At 38.2% G+C, this 17,984-nt stretch overlaps 1 protein-coding gene across 2 annotated transcripts in view; it reads left to right on the forward strand.

The window, feature by feature from the left end:
- Positions 1-17,984, forward strand: part of Ret (Ret oncogene) — a 149,855-nt gene that overhangs the window by 61,422 nt on the left and 70,449 nt on the right. For both annotated transcript variants that reach the window (XM_065218515.1, XM_065218514.1), the window contains exon 3: positions 13,035-13,786. In XM_065218515.1, the coding sequence (XP_065074587.1) occupies positions 13,035-13,786 (752 nt within the window). The remainder of the gene's footprint in view (positions 1-13,034; positions 13,787-17,984) is intronic.

Here is a 17,984-nt window from a genome sequence, read left to right on the forward strand (position 1 = left end):
TTGTCGATGAGCGTGTACAATTCTGCCGCCGTCTCACGCTTGATTGAAGGGAACTCAAACAACGATTGAACATAATTGCGTTTCAATCGCCGTGTATTGTGGTAATGATTAACGAGCAGATTTCATTGCATAAAAAATCTTGTTAACAAGAAGTTTAAAAATATGACCAAAAGTTATTGTTCTACGATAAAGTCTGGTCAATGTTAAATTGGTCAATTTCAAATTGGTGTATTTCTGTTAAAAATGCATAAAAAAAAACCTGAAATGCTGCATTTGGAAGTTGAGTGTATATAGAATGGTTGGTGTGATGAGTTTTCACCGTTTGCTCTCCAGTTTTCAAAATGACGTCCAAGCAAGAGAATCCGACGTTCTCACACGCCAAGTTGGCAAAATTGCTGGATGTGGCCAAATCGACCGTGACAAACGTTTTAAAAGTGTTCGGGGAGCGTCTGTCGACCGCCAGGAAGCCTGGAAGCGGTGGCAATCGTAATCCGGACGTGACAGCGACGAAGAAGAAGGTGGCGGTGAAATATAAGCGAAATCCTAACCTCTCCATCCGGGACGTCGCTGGCAAGCTCAATGTCTCCCATATTACTGTGCAGCGGGCCAAGAAACGAGCCGGGTTGTCGACGTTTAAGAAAGTGAAGGTGGCGAACCGCGATTACAATCAAAACACGTCGGCAAAGCAGCGGTCCCGAAAGCTGTATACGAATCTGCTCACTAAGCTCGACTGTGTCGTCATGGACGACGAAACTTATATGAAGGCGGATTTCCGGGACAGGAGTTTTATACCGCATCAGGAAATGGGAAGGTGTATGAAATTTTCAAAACCATCATACTATCGAAGTTCCCGAAAAAATATCTCGTCTGGCCTGTCATATGAACGTGTGGTTTAAAAAGTGGCATTTTCATTACTACGGGAACCATCAATCAAAAGATCTACGTCCAGGAGTGCCTGAAAAAGCGGATGCTACCATTCCTAAAGCAACATAATAGACCTGTGCTGTTCTGGCAGGATTTGGCGAGCTGCTACTATGGGAAATAGGCAATCGAGTGGTACGATGCAAACAACGTGGTTGTTATACCCAAAGACCACAACCCTCCCAACAGCCCAGAATTCCGCCCTATCGAACGGTATTGGGCCTTGGGCAAATGGAATCTCAAAAAAACTAATAAATCCATGGAAAACGAGCAGCAGTTTAAATCTAAGTGGCGTTCGGCGGCGAATAAGGTTATGAGACCACTGTGCAAGCCTTGAAGCGGAAGGCACGGCAGTTCGGATTTGGCAAACCAAAAGAATAAACGAACATTTTTTCCTTCAAATATATGAATTGAACTACCAAAAGAAAATAAGATTTTTGTGATATGAATTTTGACTGAAAGAAACGATTTTTTTTGTCGACCAATTTTTACGCCTTCCGGTCTTTAATTGTAAATTTTAAAGTGTCCATGGTTTTAAATACTCCAATAGTTTGCATTTTTCTTGAACTCTATTATTTATATTTAATATATACCTTTGAGATATTTCAGTGTTAAACATAATTCAAAATTACTAGAGAAAAATTACCGTGTATATTTTTCCCAGAATTACTTTACTTTTCTAAACAACTTTATCTCAGACGTCATTTCTATCTTAAGTTACGTTCTAGTGCTACAATTTCTTGAAAAATTTCAAGGAAGCCATTTTGAAAAAAAAATACATGATCCAAAATGGCCGAATATGCAAAGTTTCCTGCAAATCGGAGTCTTCAATTTATATTTTGTTTATCGGATTTGGCCTGGTACTAATAAAAAATTGAATGCTTTGAAAATTTGTCCATGCTAAAGGCATGAATCTAGGAAATTCCTCATTGTCCGGAACATTTTAGAAGTCATGACAATTAAAAAAAGAAACTGGGGGCAACCATACCTCTCACGCCAAAGTCACGAGCTCCAATCTCACCCCCGGACAAGTTATATGATCCAAGAGCGTTAAAATTACTATAATAAAAAAAAACTACTATTCATGAAGATTTCTCTTAATCCAGAATCAAGATTTTTTTTTTTTCTAAGCATGAGATATTAAATTTTGTTAACCTTCAAACTCTCAGAATTTTGCTTTCCTTCTATAATACCGATAAACTTTCTGTGTTTGAATCGACTTGTAAATTTAAAAAAGTTTTGTTTAATTGTCTCAAGAATTTTCATAGAAACAACAACAACAAAATCCTCAGAGTTCATCCTCGTTATTCCCTTATAACTTTCTTCATAATATTCTACACGTAAATAGTATATAGATAATATACCGCTCTTTCAATTCATCCTGAAATTCTCATAAAATTCTTAACAATTCTCGGAGTTCCTGCAAATATCTATTCTAAGTGTGCTCCTAAAATAGCCATAGAAAAATCTTCGGAATTCCCTGTAAATTAAAATCTTGGAGTGATTCCGTGAATTCCTTGAAATGGTCCTCAGAATTCCCTAGGAACTCTTCTTTGAGTTCTCTAAAGATGATTACAAAAACAACCTTGAAACTCTCCATACTATTCCTTTGAAATTTTAATGAAAACTTCATTGAAATACTCCTAGGAGTGCTTTTGGAATTATCCTCAGAATATTCATTGAATTCTTTTCAGAATTCCCTTTCGATTCGGTTTTTTTTTCGGATACTACTTACAAGTACCGTGGAGCTCTCCGTATAATCAGTGCTGGCAAAAAAAAAAATTTCTTCTACTCTCAACTTAGCTAAAAATGAAGACAACCTCAGCAGATAGACCAACTAACTGCATTAAGATGAATGTTGACATCAACGTTGCCATACTGTTTTCAAGCTTATCGCTATCAAAGGTTTTAAAAAAAATCGGTGTTTATCGGTATTTACTATTTTAATAAATTTTAATTCTTTCCGTTTTTGGACTTTCTACTTTCGGTAGAAGTTAAAGGAACTTCCTGGAGAAGACGAGGAACTTCCTGGAGACGCTGGAAGAAACTTCCTGAGGTAGAGTGCTAAAATCTTCTGATGAAAGACGGAGAGTTTTCGAGACGGCGGAAGCCAGAGGGTTTTCGAAACAGTCGGAAGAAACTTCTAGGGGAAGTTGGAAAAAAAAATCGGTTTAAAGATATTTCTGGGGAATGTCGAAAAAAAATTCTGAAAATCGGTAGAATCTTCTAGGGAAAGTTAGCACAATATTCCGGGGGAAGTTGGAAAAAACTGACGTGAGAAGCCGGAAGAACCGAACGAAGTCTGAAGAAGCTTCCAAGGGAACTCGAAATAACTTCCCTGGAGGAATAGGAGATTTTCCTACTTACGGGATAAAGAGGAAGTACATTTCTAGGGGAAAATGAAGAAACTTACAAGAGAACATTAAATAAACATCCGAAAGTTACAAAAGGTTAACATTTTCATGGACCGTTTTTGCTCAAGATTAAAGCCCAAGTAACAATTTTGGTTTTATGAGGGTTCTGAAGACCGTGATTTAGACTTGTAGATTATTTCAAAAACCACTGTAAAACTTGCAATGCTACTTAGGAGTAATCGTCAATTTCCAAGAATTACCGGGATGGGCCATCAGCTGTTTCTCGATTCCTAGGCAGATCGATGGAAAATTATTGCCTCTTGCTGAATTGATAATAATATCGAGGTTTCAGGCTGTGGTGTCGACAATGTTCAAAATAATCATTTTGCATTAAATGATCCTTTTTTTTTATTATTATTATTATAATAGTCACTTTAACACTCTTGGGTCATTCGGGACTTGTCCGGGGATGAGATTTGAACTCGTGACTTTGGCGTCAGAGGTATGGATGCTAACCACTACGCCGGGGTCGCCCCTAAATGAATTTGATTATTTTGCTTTTGAGGATCGATTTTTATTTTGACAATATTGGATTGTATAATCAAGCACTAGAACAAGAACAAACGCGTATTTGTTGATGTATAATGAACTCATTTGTTCATTTCGCTCGTACGTAACAGTAAAGATTTTCAATACTAATGCAATTCATCTACACTTGGTTGAAGCGCTACTCCTTGCGTGTGATAGTAAATGATAAAAACAGACACTGCTTAGAATTCACTTCGAAATTCCCCTTACAAATTCCGTAGAAACATCTCCTGAAAATTAGTTAGCAGTTTTGGTTAAAAATATCTTTAAATTATTAACAGAATTCTCTTGTAAATTTACTTTGAATCCTTCTCAGGATTATCTTGGCATTCTACTCAGAACTACCTTGGAATTCTCCTTACGTTCCACCTGGAGTCTGGAGTTCTTCAGAGCTAATTTGAAAGGAATCCTCAGGTATGACTTACCTAACTATGTATCTTTTGATATTTTCCTCTCAATTCCCTTGAAACTATTCCTAGATATCCTGGTGAAATTATCATCAAATTTATTCATTAAAGTTCATATGCTTTGAAACTTTTGCAAGGCCCTTAATTAATTTGAAATTGGTAATCGTAGTCTTGAATATTTATTTTCGTTCCAGATTCTTGAAAATTTCCCCAAGTTTGATTTCATTACGTCAAAGATTTAAAAAAAATAGTTTAAGTTTAAAATGTATAGAAATTATCCATGTTGCAGAGGCTTTAAAAACACAATTCAAGCTTGAGAATGTATATTGTTACCGAAGATAAGTCCAGGGCACAACTATTATGTTCAAAGAGTAAAAATAACTAACAGGAAGCTAAAGATGGTTGTATTATAGAATATTTTAAAAATCCCGAGAAGGTTGTCTGGTGTACTTTAATATTGCAATCTTTAAAAAAATTGTTGATATCCAAAGGAATATCCAGTTTTTAAGATAAAATATACTTTTTTGAAATTTCCAGGTTTTCCAGTTCGTAGACACCTTGTTATGGCAAAAAAAAAATGAATTTTTCATAAATTTTAACTGCAAGTAACTCACCAACACTAGCAAAATATGAGCGGGATATAAGAGATTTAAGGGTGTGAAGGTGCTCACAACTTCATTGGTGAATTATTTGCCGTTAAAGATCATGAAAAATTCATAATTTTGCTATACGAAATGCCCAAATATCAATAACGGATGGATTTGGACGGCTTTGGGACCTGTTGCATACGACCGTATGGTTGTTACAAGTGCCTTGCCAAATTGATTTCCTATCCAAGCAATCAACTTTTGATATGAATTTTTCAAAGATGGGAAATTCTTAGCGTTATTGTTAGCGTTGTTATGATATTCTTCGTAGATTGGATAAAGGGTGTCCCACATCAAATTGCATCACGAAAAAAAAACGCTGTAGAAAATTACCTAGTTCGCCGATCCTTTTCAAACTTTCAGACAATAAAACATAACCCATTAGTAAGCTTTTAGCATATTTATTTCATTCAACTTCAATACCATAACCGTACGCTCGCACCTTACGCTTATCTCCGCTCATTAGGTTCTGTACAACATCTGGCTGCAGCTTCTTCTGTACGGAAACCCACTTTTTCTTCATATCTTTCTCAGATTTGACCTCCTTGGATGCTTCCGTAGTGTCTGCTTCATAATAGCCATATCCTTGGGTACAAAAGTGACCCCGTTGGCTTCGTACCACTCCATGACAACATTTCAATAGTGGCACGAATCTAGATCCGGCCAGAAGATCGTAGGGTCCTCGTGTTGCTTCAACAGAGGAAGCAGACGCTTCCGTAGACACTCCTTCAGGTAGATCTCCCCGTTTACAGTCCCGGTTAGTCACGAACGGTGCACTCCGTTTGCCAGATAAGGGGGTGGTGAAGAAAAGTAGCCCTGGAAGCTACCGGAAGTCCGCCTTGACGTAAGTCTCATCATCATGAGACAATGAGGCTTCGTCAGCATCTGGGTGTACAGTTTCCGGGACCGTGACCTTCCCACCGTATTTTGCCGTTCGTCACGATTTGGAGCCTTCTGCACTTTGTACGTATGCAGTCCCTCCCGGTACTTGGCTCTCTGAACGAAAGACTTGGACAGATTCAACTTTTTGGCCACATCCCTAACCGAAGCATTGGGATTCCGCTTAAACGCTTTCACGACACGCTTGTGATCATGATCACTAATAGAACATCCAGTCTGACCGCATTTCTCCTTCCGTTCGATGCTCAGAGTTTTGTAGTAGCGTTTAATCACACGACTCACCGTTGACTGCACGATTCCGAATTGTTCTCCAATGACGATGAGAGAGTTGAGGATTTTCCAGGTGCTTACGCAAAATTAATTCGCGACGTTGCTTTTCGGGTAACGCAATTTATTCCAACTTTCGAAAAACTGACAGCGATAAAAAATACAATGTACTATAAACAATACACTCTAAATTACTGCTACCCAAATTGTCAAGAGAAAATACCCAATGGGTAATTTTTCACAGCGTTTTTTCCGTGATGCAATATGATGTGGGACATTTTACTAGCGCCACTCGCGACTCTATTGAAATTCTCAGACTACTTTCAGGAATAATGCTGGGGAGTAAAAATAACTAGGGATAGTGAAGGAAATGTTGATGTAGTACTTACTTAACGAGAGGCCACCGACTTAGTGACACCCTCATAAGTGCTACGGATTTGGAGGTTCGGGTAGGGTATTCGATTAGGATTCGCCTCAAGTTGGCGATGCAACCAAAAGTATATATTGTTTATGTGCTGCTCATTTAATCTCTTGATAGCCGAAAACGAAAGAAAATATTCATTTTGTTTAGTTACCAAGCATTTTGAGAGTCACGATGGAGAGCTTGGGATTAAACCCATGATTTTCTGTTCAGTAAGCAAAAACGATCCCTCCAGGGTCATCAGGCATCTCACAATCCACAGCGCTTCGCGTCAAAGTACGATTAAGTTCTCTTTTGGTTTGTAATCATATGACACGTAGAGGTGTGAGGTAGGGACTTGTGAGGACCGGAGCTAGGTGCCACGCACCTTCCAGGTTGTCAACTCACCATTTTGTAGCCCTTTTTCGAAGATGGGAAATTCTTACTGCACAAACTTACAATACAAATTGCCCATAGTTCATTTTCGTCAACAAACTAACACGACTACGAACATCACATCCTTAAATCTCTTACATCCCGTCCCCGATTAGCTTTTTTGTTTGAGGCAAGAAGCTCAAAGCTCACCTAGGGTGAGAGTAAGAGCTTGTGAATGAAAACATGAAAGTGAATGGCTGCAAACCTCACTCCCGTTTTATCCCTCTTCGCTCACAAACTGTGAGGACTCGGAGGAATGATTTGTGAGAAGGAATTCCACTCCTCGAAAAATGCTACGCTCGGCTCATTTCAGACTCGCGAGTGAGGCTCCATCAAGCCTGTGCTAGATTATTCACTTGACGTCATATTTTTTCGAAAGAATTAAAGACAAGCTACAAATCCACCCAATTTTACATATTAACTAAAACTTTGACCTGCTATCTGACTCCTTGCGCACTTTGACCCCACACGCACTATCCCCCCTCCCTCACTTTCCCTTCCATTCTGATATGCCTTAACTCTGAATCGAAAATTCTCGATTACTTTTTCGAAGGGTCGTATCAGCTTTTGTTAACAATGCATTTGGTCGTCGATTTGGCGGAACTGGTAACTGCTAACACTTTCATCGGATAGGGGAGATTACCCCCTACCTGATAGTATGTTAGTATGCGTTGGCGAGCTACCACTTACGCCAAATCGACAATCAAATTCATTGTTTACAAAAGCTGATACGTCGCTTCGAAAAAGTAATCGAGAATTGATGCTTTAAATTTTACACGACATAAGTTTAATTAAAGCGGGCATTAGCGCAAACACAGTTGATTGAACAGAGCGTTTATAGTCTGAAAATCAATAAACATGTTCCAGGAAACGCCTGAATGTTTGCGATGGGAAATGTTGTTCGAAAAAGAAAAACTTTCTTGGGGCACTTCAGTTGATGTTTTGAATTGTAGGTAAAACAATGTTGTAGACTTTATCTCAATGTCGTCATGGAGTTCTTCCACCAGTGATACCCGGAGCCAATTAAGGAAGATGCATAAATGACGTAGTGTTTTAGAGTGACCACAGTCATGTAGAAAAATACGCTACTAGGGGAAGGAGGTTCACAGTTGATGCTTCATCAAACGTAAATTTAACGTATTTTTTATATGTCTGGTCACCCTAAAATCCTACGTCATTTATGCATTTAGGCGTTAAATATGGTAATTATGTTCGCTGAATGATTAGCCATTTGGTGGCAGTAATTGTACCGCTAACAGTACCGGGCTGTGTAGTTGGATTTTGTGGATGATCTGAAAAATCAGAGTTGGAGTTGGTTAAACTTTACCAACTCCGACTACATGATCAAAAGATTGAAATCATAATGAAAAGAGGAACTCTGTACAAAAATTAATTGATGTGTTAAAAGAATCAAATTCGAAAACGGGCTCGATGGTTCAGTGCGTCGAGCGTCCGTTCAGTGAGCAGAAGTCCATGGATTCAATCCCAGGCCCGTTCACTTGAAATATGAAGCTCCATTTTGGTTCTGCAGCATTCCAAGAGGGATTACTGAATATCACTATCCACAACCAACCAATCAACCCAAGAAGACGTTCAACGTAAATCATCAGAGTTAGTGTGGAGAACACAAGAGGAATTCTAGAGAATTCCAAGATGGATAACCAAGAACCTCAAGTGCGATTCTGTAGAAAGTCAAATGGAATTCTAGAGTATTCCAAGTGTCATTCTCGAATAGACAGGAAATTCAAATAACTTCAAGGAAGATTCTGAAGAGTCCCAATCAAAATTTCATAGAATGCTTACAGGAGATGAAGAACATAACAATAAATTCCGGTGAATTGCACGAAGAATTGAGGGTATAAATTTAAATTGGAATTTCTATACATACAAATCTAGAAAAAAAAATTGTACATGGTATTGTAACTAATCTTATATGTGCTTCATTTTGATTTGGGATAAGTGTTTGAACTATGGCTCGGGATTTCCACTGTGGCGTGCTTCTATTATGACATACCCATACGTATTTTTGTGGTGCGACATAGTGGAAACCCTATATAATTTAAAAATCAGCTAGGAAACTAATTTCAAAGTGAAGCATTTTAGTCACTTGAAGGTGTCACCTGGGTCGATCTAAGATATAATAAATATAGATCAAATTCAAAATTACTTGAAACACGTTAAATTTTAGATTACATAGCAGTTTAGGTACTTAATAAAGCATGAGTTAAGATTGATTAGGTAAATTAGAGATTTCAATTATTTATTAAATTAGACTAATGAGATATCTTAATCATCAAACGAACTTAAATAAGAAAATTTAGAAGCCTAATAACATTAAGTAGATTAACAAAAGAGTTAGGATGCGGGGGGTCCGCTTAGGGAGGCAACTAGCCTTTAAAGCAACTGGCAACTAGCCTTTTCATATATTGTCTGTTTATTTTGATGGTTGCTTTAAAATATCAATTTGGTATACATGTGAAAGGATGAATGGGTGGGAGATGGATTTTCGGTTTCTTAATATTTTGCAGCACAAATCTAGTACTATGTGTCATTTCCTCAAAACCCCTCAATAACCGACCTCTCCAATCCCTTCCCATGGCGTTCAAGTGGTCCGCATATACTATTCAGCCATTACCCTTCCTTTATCCTCGGCTTTGGATTGACTTGTGCTCCCATTGCCCCAATAAACGCTGCAAAATGAAAATGAAAACTAAAACAATATTTGTTTTGGTTGGTGCCATTTAATTAAGTTTTTTTAATTACCTTATTTGTACAGGCTCAATTGAATAAAATTTACAGAGCCAAGTTATAATTTTCTTTACACATTATAAATGTCTTAAATCGAAAATTGAAGGATTTGACCGATTACTCGCGGTCTTCTCGAGGTTAGTGGATGACAATTGTTTGAATCGGGAGAATATGATTTATGATTCAAAAATTTCACTATTTCTAAAACATATACACACTTCAGAATACCTAATCTTACACGTGACGGAATCCATCTTTGACATAAAGGATGAGACGTAAACAAACATGTCATGTAAAATGGAGTACTCCAAGACGGACAAGTTCGAAAGTACGTTTGATTGAGCTGAATTTCTCGTCTATTATGACTCAATTTAATGTCAAAATTGACGCTCGTATATGTCAGTCTCAGAGCACCTAAATTTAAATCAATTTTTCTAAGTGTGTACTTAATCCTATCGACGTTATATCAACTCTGTAATTATACAATTATTACAGAAACAAAATACAAAAAACACACGCACACACAAAATACAAAGTAAACACAAGGTTAATCAAACTTACAATCTATGGTTAATATTCTTAAAGAAAACATATATGAGTTGCATAAACTCCAGATCGCGTCTAGCTAAAATATCCCGAACTGGGACGTTATGTTGTCTACCTCGAGCCCGAAGGGAATCGTTCAACTTGGATCTGACTCCACGGTGCTCAGCACATGACCAAATAATGTGATCTGCGTCCTGGTAACCTTGTCCACATTCACAGAGATTACTGTCCCCTAGCCCAACACGGAACAAGTGAGCGCTTAGCGAATGAAGTCTCGACCCACCTCCAAACCTTTGAACCAAGGACACTTCCACACCTTAGGGATGATTGAATATAACCATCGTCCAAACCTCCCTTCATTCCATTTATTTTGCCAGCTGGCGAGTGACGGTTGACGATAAATGAAGAAAAATTCGTCGTAGGCGATTTGTCGATCGTAAATATCGCCTTCCATATAGCGCCCACCTTTGCAAGCGAGTCCGCCTTCTCATTGCCCGGAATCTAGCAATGAGATGGGACCCATGCAAAGGTGTTTAATTCAATGAGTAGTGTAAATAATTGTGAAAGCTTTAGGGCAAGAATTACGTTCGAATTGCTGTAGCTTCGCTATAGTCTGTTGGTGTTTCGTTTTTTTCTCTCTTGTTTCAGTACTCCGCCACCGCTCCTGGAATTTTAACGTATCTTTCTTATAATGGTAAGGTCCAACCGGTATTATCCACGAATTAAATCCCAATCAATAATGTCCGGCTGCTCTGATGTCGATGTCGATTAACAATCAACACAATTCTAATCAAATATTTTGCAGATCATCCAAACAGGGACGGTATTAAAAGTAAATCCGAATTGGAGCTTACCGTCATTAGTCCTGTCTTCCGGGCAATAACCACAAAAGAAAGCAGGTGTTTACTGTGTTTTTTGCCGTTTTTTCGGTTCTGATTACTACCAATTCCGATCCGATTTTCAAGTGTTAATCGTGTACAAAACTAGGGAACCAAATATGTAAAATGGAATGTTGGACAATAACAAACAACTGTGCAAAGTTTCAGCATAATCGTAGAAGGTCGATCAAAAATTTAAAAAAAAAATCGTCATTTGAAATGGAACTGCTGTGCTTAATCTCTAGAAAAATCTGAGCTTCTACAAAGTTCTAATGATACATAATTTATGTTTTCGGTCTCATAACACCCATCATTTTCTCAAAACTTCAGGATAGAACCTGAACCTTTTCTAACAATGTTCCTAAACATATTGGCGAAACGAAAATCCCCAAATTAGAATTTTTTCAACATTTTGAAAGCACAACTGTTGATGATGTGATGTGATGTGTATGGAACCCACCATCAGTGCAAGGATTACCAATGTCTGCAGATACTTTACCGGTTGTAAAGTTCTGCCTGATGGTTTGTTGCAGCAGGGTGAATCAGCTTTATTGAAGACCTTTGGAAGACAAAATGACTAGATAGCCATTTGTAATCACGTGGCAAATCCACGAACCCTCGTCCAGTCAACAAATCCTTTGATTCCCTTGGGCTGCTCCTCCCCAAACCAATTAAAAAAATATATATGATTTACAGTAATGTCAATTTTGTCAACCCCTCTCACCTAATTCTGCACCTGTTTTTGGCTATTCAACGCTGTTGAGGATTATCATCACAAGTGAATTAATAAATAGGAACGAACTCACCAATTGAATCCATGAGCAATGTCAACCGGATGAAATTGCATGGTGCTGCTGGTTCACCTTTCTTGCTTGAATCAGGATGATATCTACCAAGCCCTTGACCGCTTCCTCCACCTCGTACTGATGATACTTTTCAACTGAATTAACATGTTGCCTCTCCTTGAATACATCTTGATCCATGGTGATTCCTTTTCATCAGGAAGGATTTCTTGTCTGTATCTGTGATTAAAGGAGTCTACAGGATCAGTACTTGTGGGTCGCTTCTCTGTGACAAACATAAGAACGTCGGGGGTTCAGTTTGTTTTCGGAGCTCATTCTTTACTCTTTGCTTGAACTCTTTGTTAGCGGCTTCTGGACCGGTGTGATGGTTGGTTTTTTATGCTGTTATTCTGGGTTTTGTCAAATAAGGTAAATATTTACATTGCTTGTACCAAAGATTAAAAATATGGCGTAATACATTTTCCTATTTTTTACTAGTCTAATAAACAGTGGAGAAAATGCTGGTCAAACTTGTTCAAAGGCAGAGCTTACTCCCGACATTTTGAAAACACAACTGTTCTGCAAAATCTCGACCACACACGGCGATATTGACAAAACAGCTGTCATCACTCACTCGTTCTCAATTTGATGTCAAAGCTGTGCAGTTTTTACTATCGGCTAAATTAGTAACTAAATTAAATGAACTAAGCACAATAAATCCATGGAACTGTCAAAGTGAATAAACATCTACGTCCTTAACGGCCTGGAAAACAATAATGAAAATTAATAATGCATGAAATTTTACTTCTTGTAACCAGATGAATCTTTGTCATTGGTCGAAAAATTAAGAGATTTTGATGAACATTTATATGAGGGTTAATTTTTCTAGTGACAATGTCAAAAATAATTTCGTCAATATCTCGTGAAATCATTCAATGACAATGACAAATCTCAGCACCAGCTACCGAGTGGATTCCTAAACACAATGTCCACCATGGTCGACCGGCATAAGTACTTAAATACTGAGCAACTTTACCGATGACATGAACCATCTATCTTGTATCAATATCAACAGTATAATTACTGTCATTCTTAGGACGTTGGGCGGATATGAGTTAAACTAACATCTGAATCTCTTCCCTCTCTTGTTTCCCTTCACAGCCTTGGATGCCTATTACTCCATCGGGAGGCTACACCTCAGTGTTCCCATTTCCCGGGAAGCCTACATCATCCTGCGCGATCATCCCCTCCTGAGCGTTCCGCTGCTGGACAGGAGGTCAAATTCCACCGATGACCGACAGTACCATTACAGTATCGAGGATCCCGCTGAGCAGTACCTGAAAGTTAATGCCACCTCTGGCGACATTTGGATAGCGTCTCATTTTCTCGACATGCGGACCCCGACGGAATTTATCATTGCGGCATCCAACAACCAATTGGACACGCTACGACTCAGTCTGACAATCACTCCTATCCCGCTGGGTGAAATCTATCTTTCACGCTTCTGCGAGCAAAACGTTGATAAGATTTGCTTCTGGGATATGGTTACTTACAAAGTTCAGGAAAATGAATCACCCGGTTTTGCTATTGGGACGCTCGGTACTGACCTGTATAGAAAACTCTGTCGAACGCAGTCCGTCAGCTACGGTCTCAACAATGCAACGGATTATCTGTACGAACGCAATGGTTCCATCTACAGCAACACTTTGCTGGACCACGATTCACCCCGGCCAGGTCCTCTCCTGAAAACGAGTGTTCACTGTGCCGTTCAACTGAGTGGAAACGATGTTCCCATGGAGCTGAACAAAACCATCGACATTACCGTGCTGGATCGGAATGACAATCGACCTCGCTTGGAGCACGCTAATGACACACATATCGCGCTGGCCCTGGATGATCCGCATATTATACAGGTGAGTGGTTTTGATTTTTCTGGAACCAAATTGTTTGATTTATTCTAGTCGTGTATGGTGGGTGGAAACCCAATGCCATGATTGCTTCTGTGGGATGTTGTAGGTATGTGTTGTTTATTCAATCCCCACATCAACCGTAAAAGCTGGGTACCTGAGTATACAATTTTCCAGCTCGATGGAATAAACAATTGGTTTTTTTCTCAGAAGGATCGAAATGAATTATATATTGGGTAAAGATATAACACATTGTTGAAACATTGTTACTCAATCCAATACATGTACGTTTTAAATTCCGAATTTTGTTTTTCAATCCAAAATGGATTAAACTTCATTACCAAACCTGTTTAAGAGATTTGTCGAGATGTATTTCTAACTGTAGTGGAAGTAGTCACTCCTCGCTAGTTATGCTATACTCATTATATTTCCAATATAGAAAAAAACATTATAAAGTCGAAATTGGCAGCCCCAGGTTTTTGTTCTACTAATGTTGCAGGGTTTTTTGGTGCGGTTTTCGCGCTTTTTATAGTTCTATGGCACGGATTTTGAGGAAAAATATTTATTTTTACTGAATTTAAACACATTCAGGCACGTTTTATTATAGTAACTTATATTAATAGGATGTACACATGTGAAATAAACAGACGGAAAATAAAAAATAATAAATCAAAATAAATGATAAGAGGCGGCTAGTATTTTAAAACCATCAATCCCATCAACCAGTGCGAGGGCCATTTCATTTTTTTAAACAACTCCTGAATTTGTTTCTGAACTACAAGAGGCTCTAAAATTTTCAGTGTGTGTTTAACTTATCTCATTTGCAGGGCTGTTACAACAGGCGCGGATTTCGCGATTTTCGCGGATTTGTCGTGGATTTGAACTTTCAGTCGCGAAAATCGCGGAAACATAAAATGATGTCGCGAGAATCGCGAATGGACTGATGTGCTATCACAAAAATTGTGGAATTCATTGTAGCCTTTCCGTCCCGGATTATTTTGCTGTCATCAATTTGGTTGTTCATTTGGCTCTCAATTTTTTACCGGTTCAAACTAAACACCCTGTAAATAATCGAGAAATGATTCAATCCCATAAGTCACACCGAATTTACACGGAAATTCCCTGAGGTCTGTCCAATGTGAGACATTTCCCTTTTTTTAATATGAACATAGCATTTTCCATTGTCAAATCATAAACGAATCGTATATATGCGAGTAATTGCCATGTATATCGGATATTCTAGGTTCTCCAAATCGTCCTGGAGTTTAGTTGATTTGTTCTACTATTTCAACCAAGCCTGCAATAATGTCTGTTGTATCGAAATATGTCCAAACAGATTCCAAGTGTCTATGTCGATTGTACCCGACCTATACGACTTACGTATACAAGATTTTATAGGTTCTGAAATCATTCTGTAGATCAGATTATTTTTCTACTAGATCACCCAAGACTAATTCAATATCTGTAGTATCGAAATATGTCCAAACCAATTTGCAGTGTCTATGTGGATCATGCCAAATATTCTAGGATTTCCAAATCGATATTTCGATACTACAGATATTATCGTAGTCTTTGTTGATCTAGTAAAACAAATCATCTGAACTGCAGGACGATTTGGAGAACCTAGATCATCTGGTATACGTGGAAATAATTAAACATTATCCATACAGACACTATGAATCTGTTTGGACATAATTTGATGCTACAGACTTCATCCCAGTCGCAGTCATGGTTGATCTTGTAGAATAAATCATTTGAACTCCAGAACGATTTCTTCTTCTTCTTATTCGCATTTGAAGCTTATTGATTAGTGCATATTAGCTCATTGCGTGCTCTCAACTTATTGTTCTAAATGCACTCCCAAAGTTATTAATTGAGAGCTTTCGACGCCAATAACAATGCATGAATTTGTATACTGTGTGGCTAACACAATTATACTCTATGCCCAGGGAAGTCGAGAAAATTTCCAGCCCGAAAGATTCCCTCGACTGGACCGGGAATCGAACCCGCCTCCTCCGGCTTAGTAATACCGTACTTTTACACTAGGCTATGAGGCCCAGAACGATTTGGAGTACTTAAAACATCTGCATGACATGACTGCAAACAATAGCTCATGCATGATCCACATAGACACTGTGCATATGTCTGGAAATATTTCGATAATAAAGACAATGTCACAATCTCGGTTGATCTAGTACATCAAATTATCTGAACTCCAGGACGATTTGAAGAACCTTGAACATCTGGATTACTCGGAAATAGATCATGCATGATCCACATAGACACTTTGAATCTGATTGGACATATTTCGATACTACAGACATTATTGCAGTCTTGGTTGATCTAGTACAACAAATCAACTGATGTCCTGGCCGATTTGTAAAACCTATAATTTCCTGTATACACAGTAATGAGTCGTACATGATCCACAAAGTCACATGTATACGATTCGGTTATGATTTGACAACAAAAAGTGCTAGGTTCATATTAGAAATAAAAAAAATATCATGACAATGTCTCACCATTGGGCAGAACCCTAGGAATATCCGTGTAAATACACAACCGCGACGTGACCAACAAGCGTGACTTATGAAACTTTGGTAATTTCTCGATTATGTGCAGGGTGTTTGGTTTGAATCGGTAAAAAATTGAGAAAACTAGAGCCAAATTAACTACAACATTTAGGACAGCAAAATACGTTTCTGGTTAATTTTCAAGAAAATTTGCATTTCAAATGAATATGTATTAATTTTTTTTTTCAATAATGTTTCATCAAATCTAGTCCGGTATTATTCAATAGAATCTTATAATGTAAGGGTGTTTTATTATGTTCACTAATTACTCAGAATTTATACTATACATAAATAACTAAAGATGATACAATGTTATTCTTTTTTTTAATTCAAAGGTTACAAACGATACTCCTTTAGCTCAGTCGGTAAAGGCGCAGCTACAAAGCAAGTCCATGCTGGAGGCGACTGAGTTCTATTCCCGTCCGGTCTATTAATTTTTCGGGTTGGAAAATTTCTCTACTTTCTTGGGCATAGGATGGTACAGCCATAGAAAGCTCTCAATTAAAATGTGAAAGTACTTCAAAGAACACTAAGGCATAAATCTAATATGCTATAAGCAATAAGCTTGAAATGCCATGTAGTAGTATGAAAACAGTTTTTTTTGTCGCGGATTAGTATTTGAAGTCGCGGATTTCTTTTGAGAAATCGCGGATTTCGCGGATCAAATTTAGACAATCTTGTAACAGCCCTGCATTTGACACAAACAATCATGTTTTATGTTGTTTACAATGGTGTTGCCAAAAACGGATGTTGTTAAAAACGGATGTTGTTAAAAACGGGAATGTACTAAAATCGGTAAACATTGACCAAATACTGAACCAGTTAACCGATGATAGAATAGCGAGGATTATGTAATCGAGGTGAAATTCGAATCTGTTGTTATTGATATAAATACTTTAGTCTCTTAGTTTTGTAAACAATGACTGCAACAGCCGATTTCTGGTGAATAGGAGCTCACTATTGCAAGCAAAAAGCTCTAAACTCGACACAACCACCAAAATGCTTTGCATTGCGTAACATGCATCAGAGTCTACTTACGGAAACACTAATTTTCAACGTTATAAATATTTGATTGCTGGAACCTGAAAAGCAACATTAAGCAACACAATGTAGTACACTAGCGATAAATTAATCTCATCGAGCACAGTTGAAAACCCGACGTCGTGATGCTTATCGACGGGAGGAGAAAGCTCAATAAGCCTCTAGGAAGGATAAATTGGATCGTGTACGTGTGCTCAAACACTCCTGCTTCCCGCCATTATTGCTATTAGATATTTTGCACTCGCTTCCGGTAAACCGGTAACGACGATGATGACGACGACGACTACGACGTCGATTGTTGCCCCGGTTTAGATTGCTTCCGCTTGGGTTGTGTAGTGTTTTTTCATTGAAAATGTAGGTAATCCTTCCATTTTCTTAATTGAATCGTATTAGGTTAAAAGTCTCCGGTCTATGTGGCAAATCGCCACCCCGCTTCTCAGATTGCGACAAGCTTTGAATTTGCTAATCAATTTGTCTGCTTGGTGGTGGGTTTCATAGGGCGGCGGTTGTCTTCTTGACTGAATAGCGAAAAAAGTGAGGATATCCTTCGGCTCACTTTGCTTTACATAGGGTTAACTACACCATTCCCG

Source organism: Ochlerotatus camptorhynchus, unplaced genomic scaffold, assembly GCF_037179485.1.
Source record: "Ochlerotatus camptorhynchus isolate MF236.1 unplaced genomic scaffold, CSIRO-AGI_Acam_v1.1 ptg000088l, whole genome shotgun sequence".
NCBI classification, from domain to species: Eukaryota; Metazoa; Arthropoda; class Insecta; order Diptera; family Culicidae; genus Ochlerotatus; species Ochlerotatus camptorhynchus.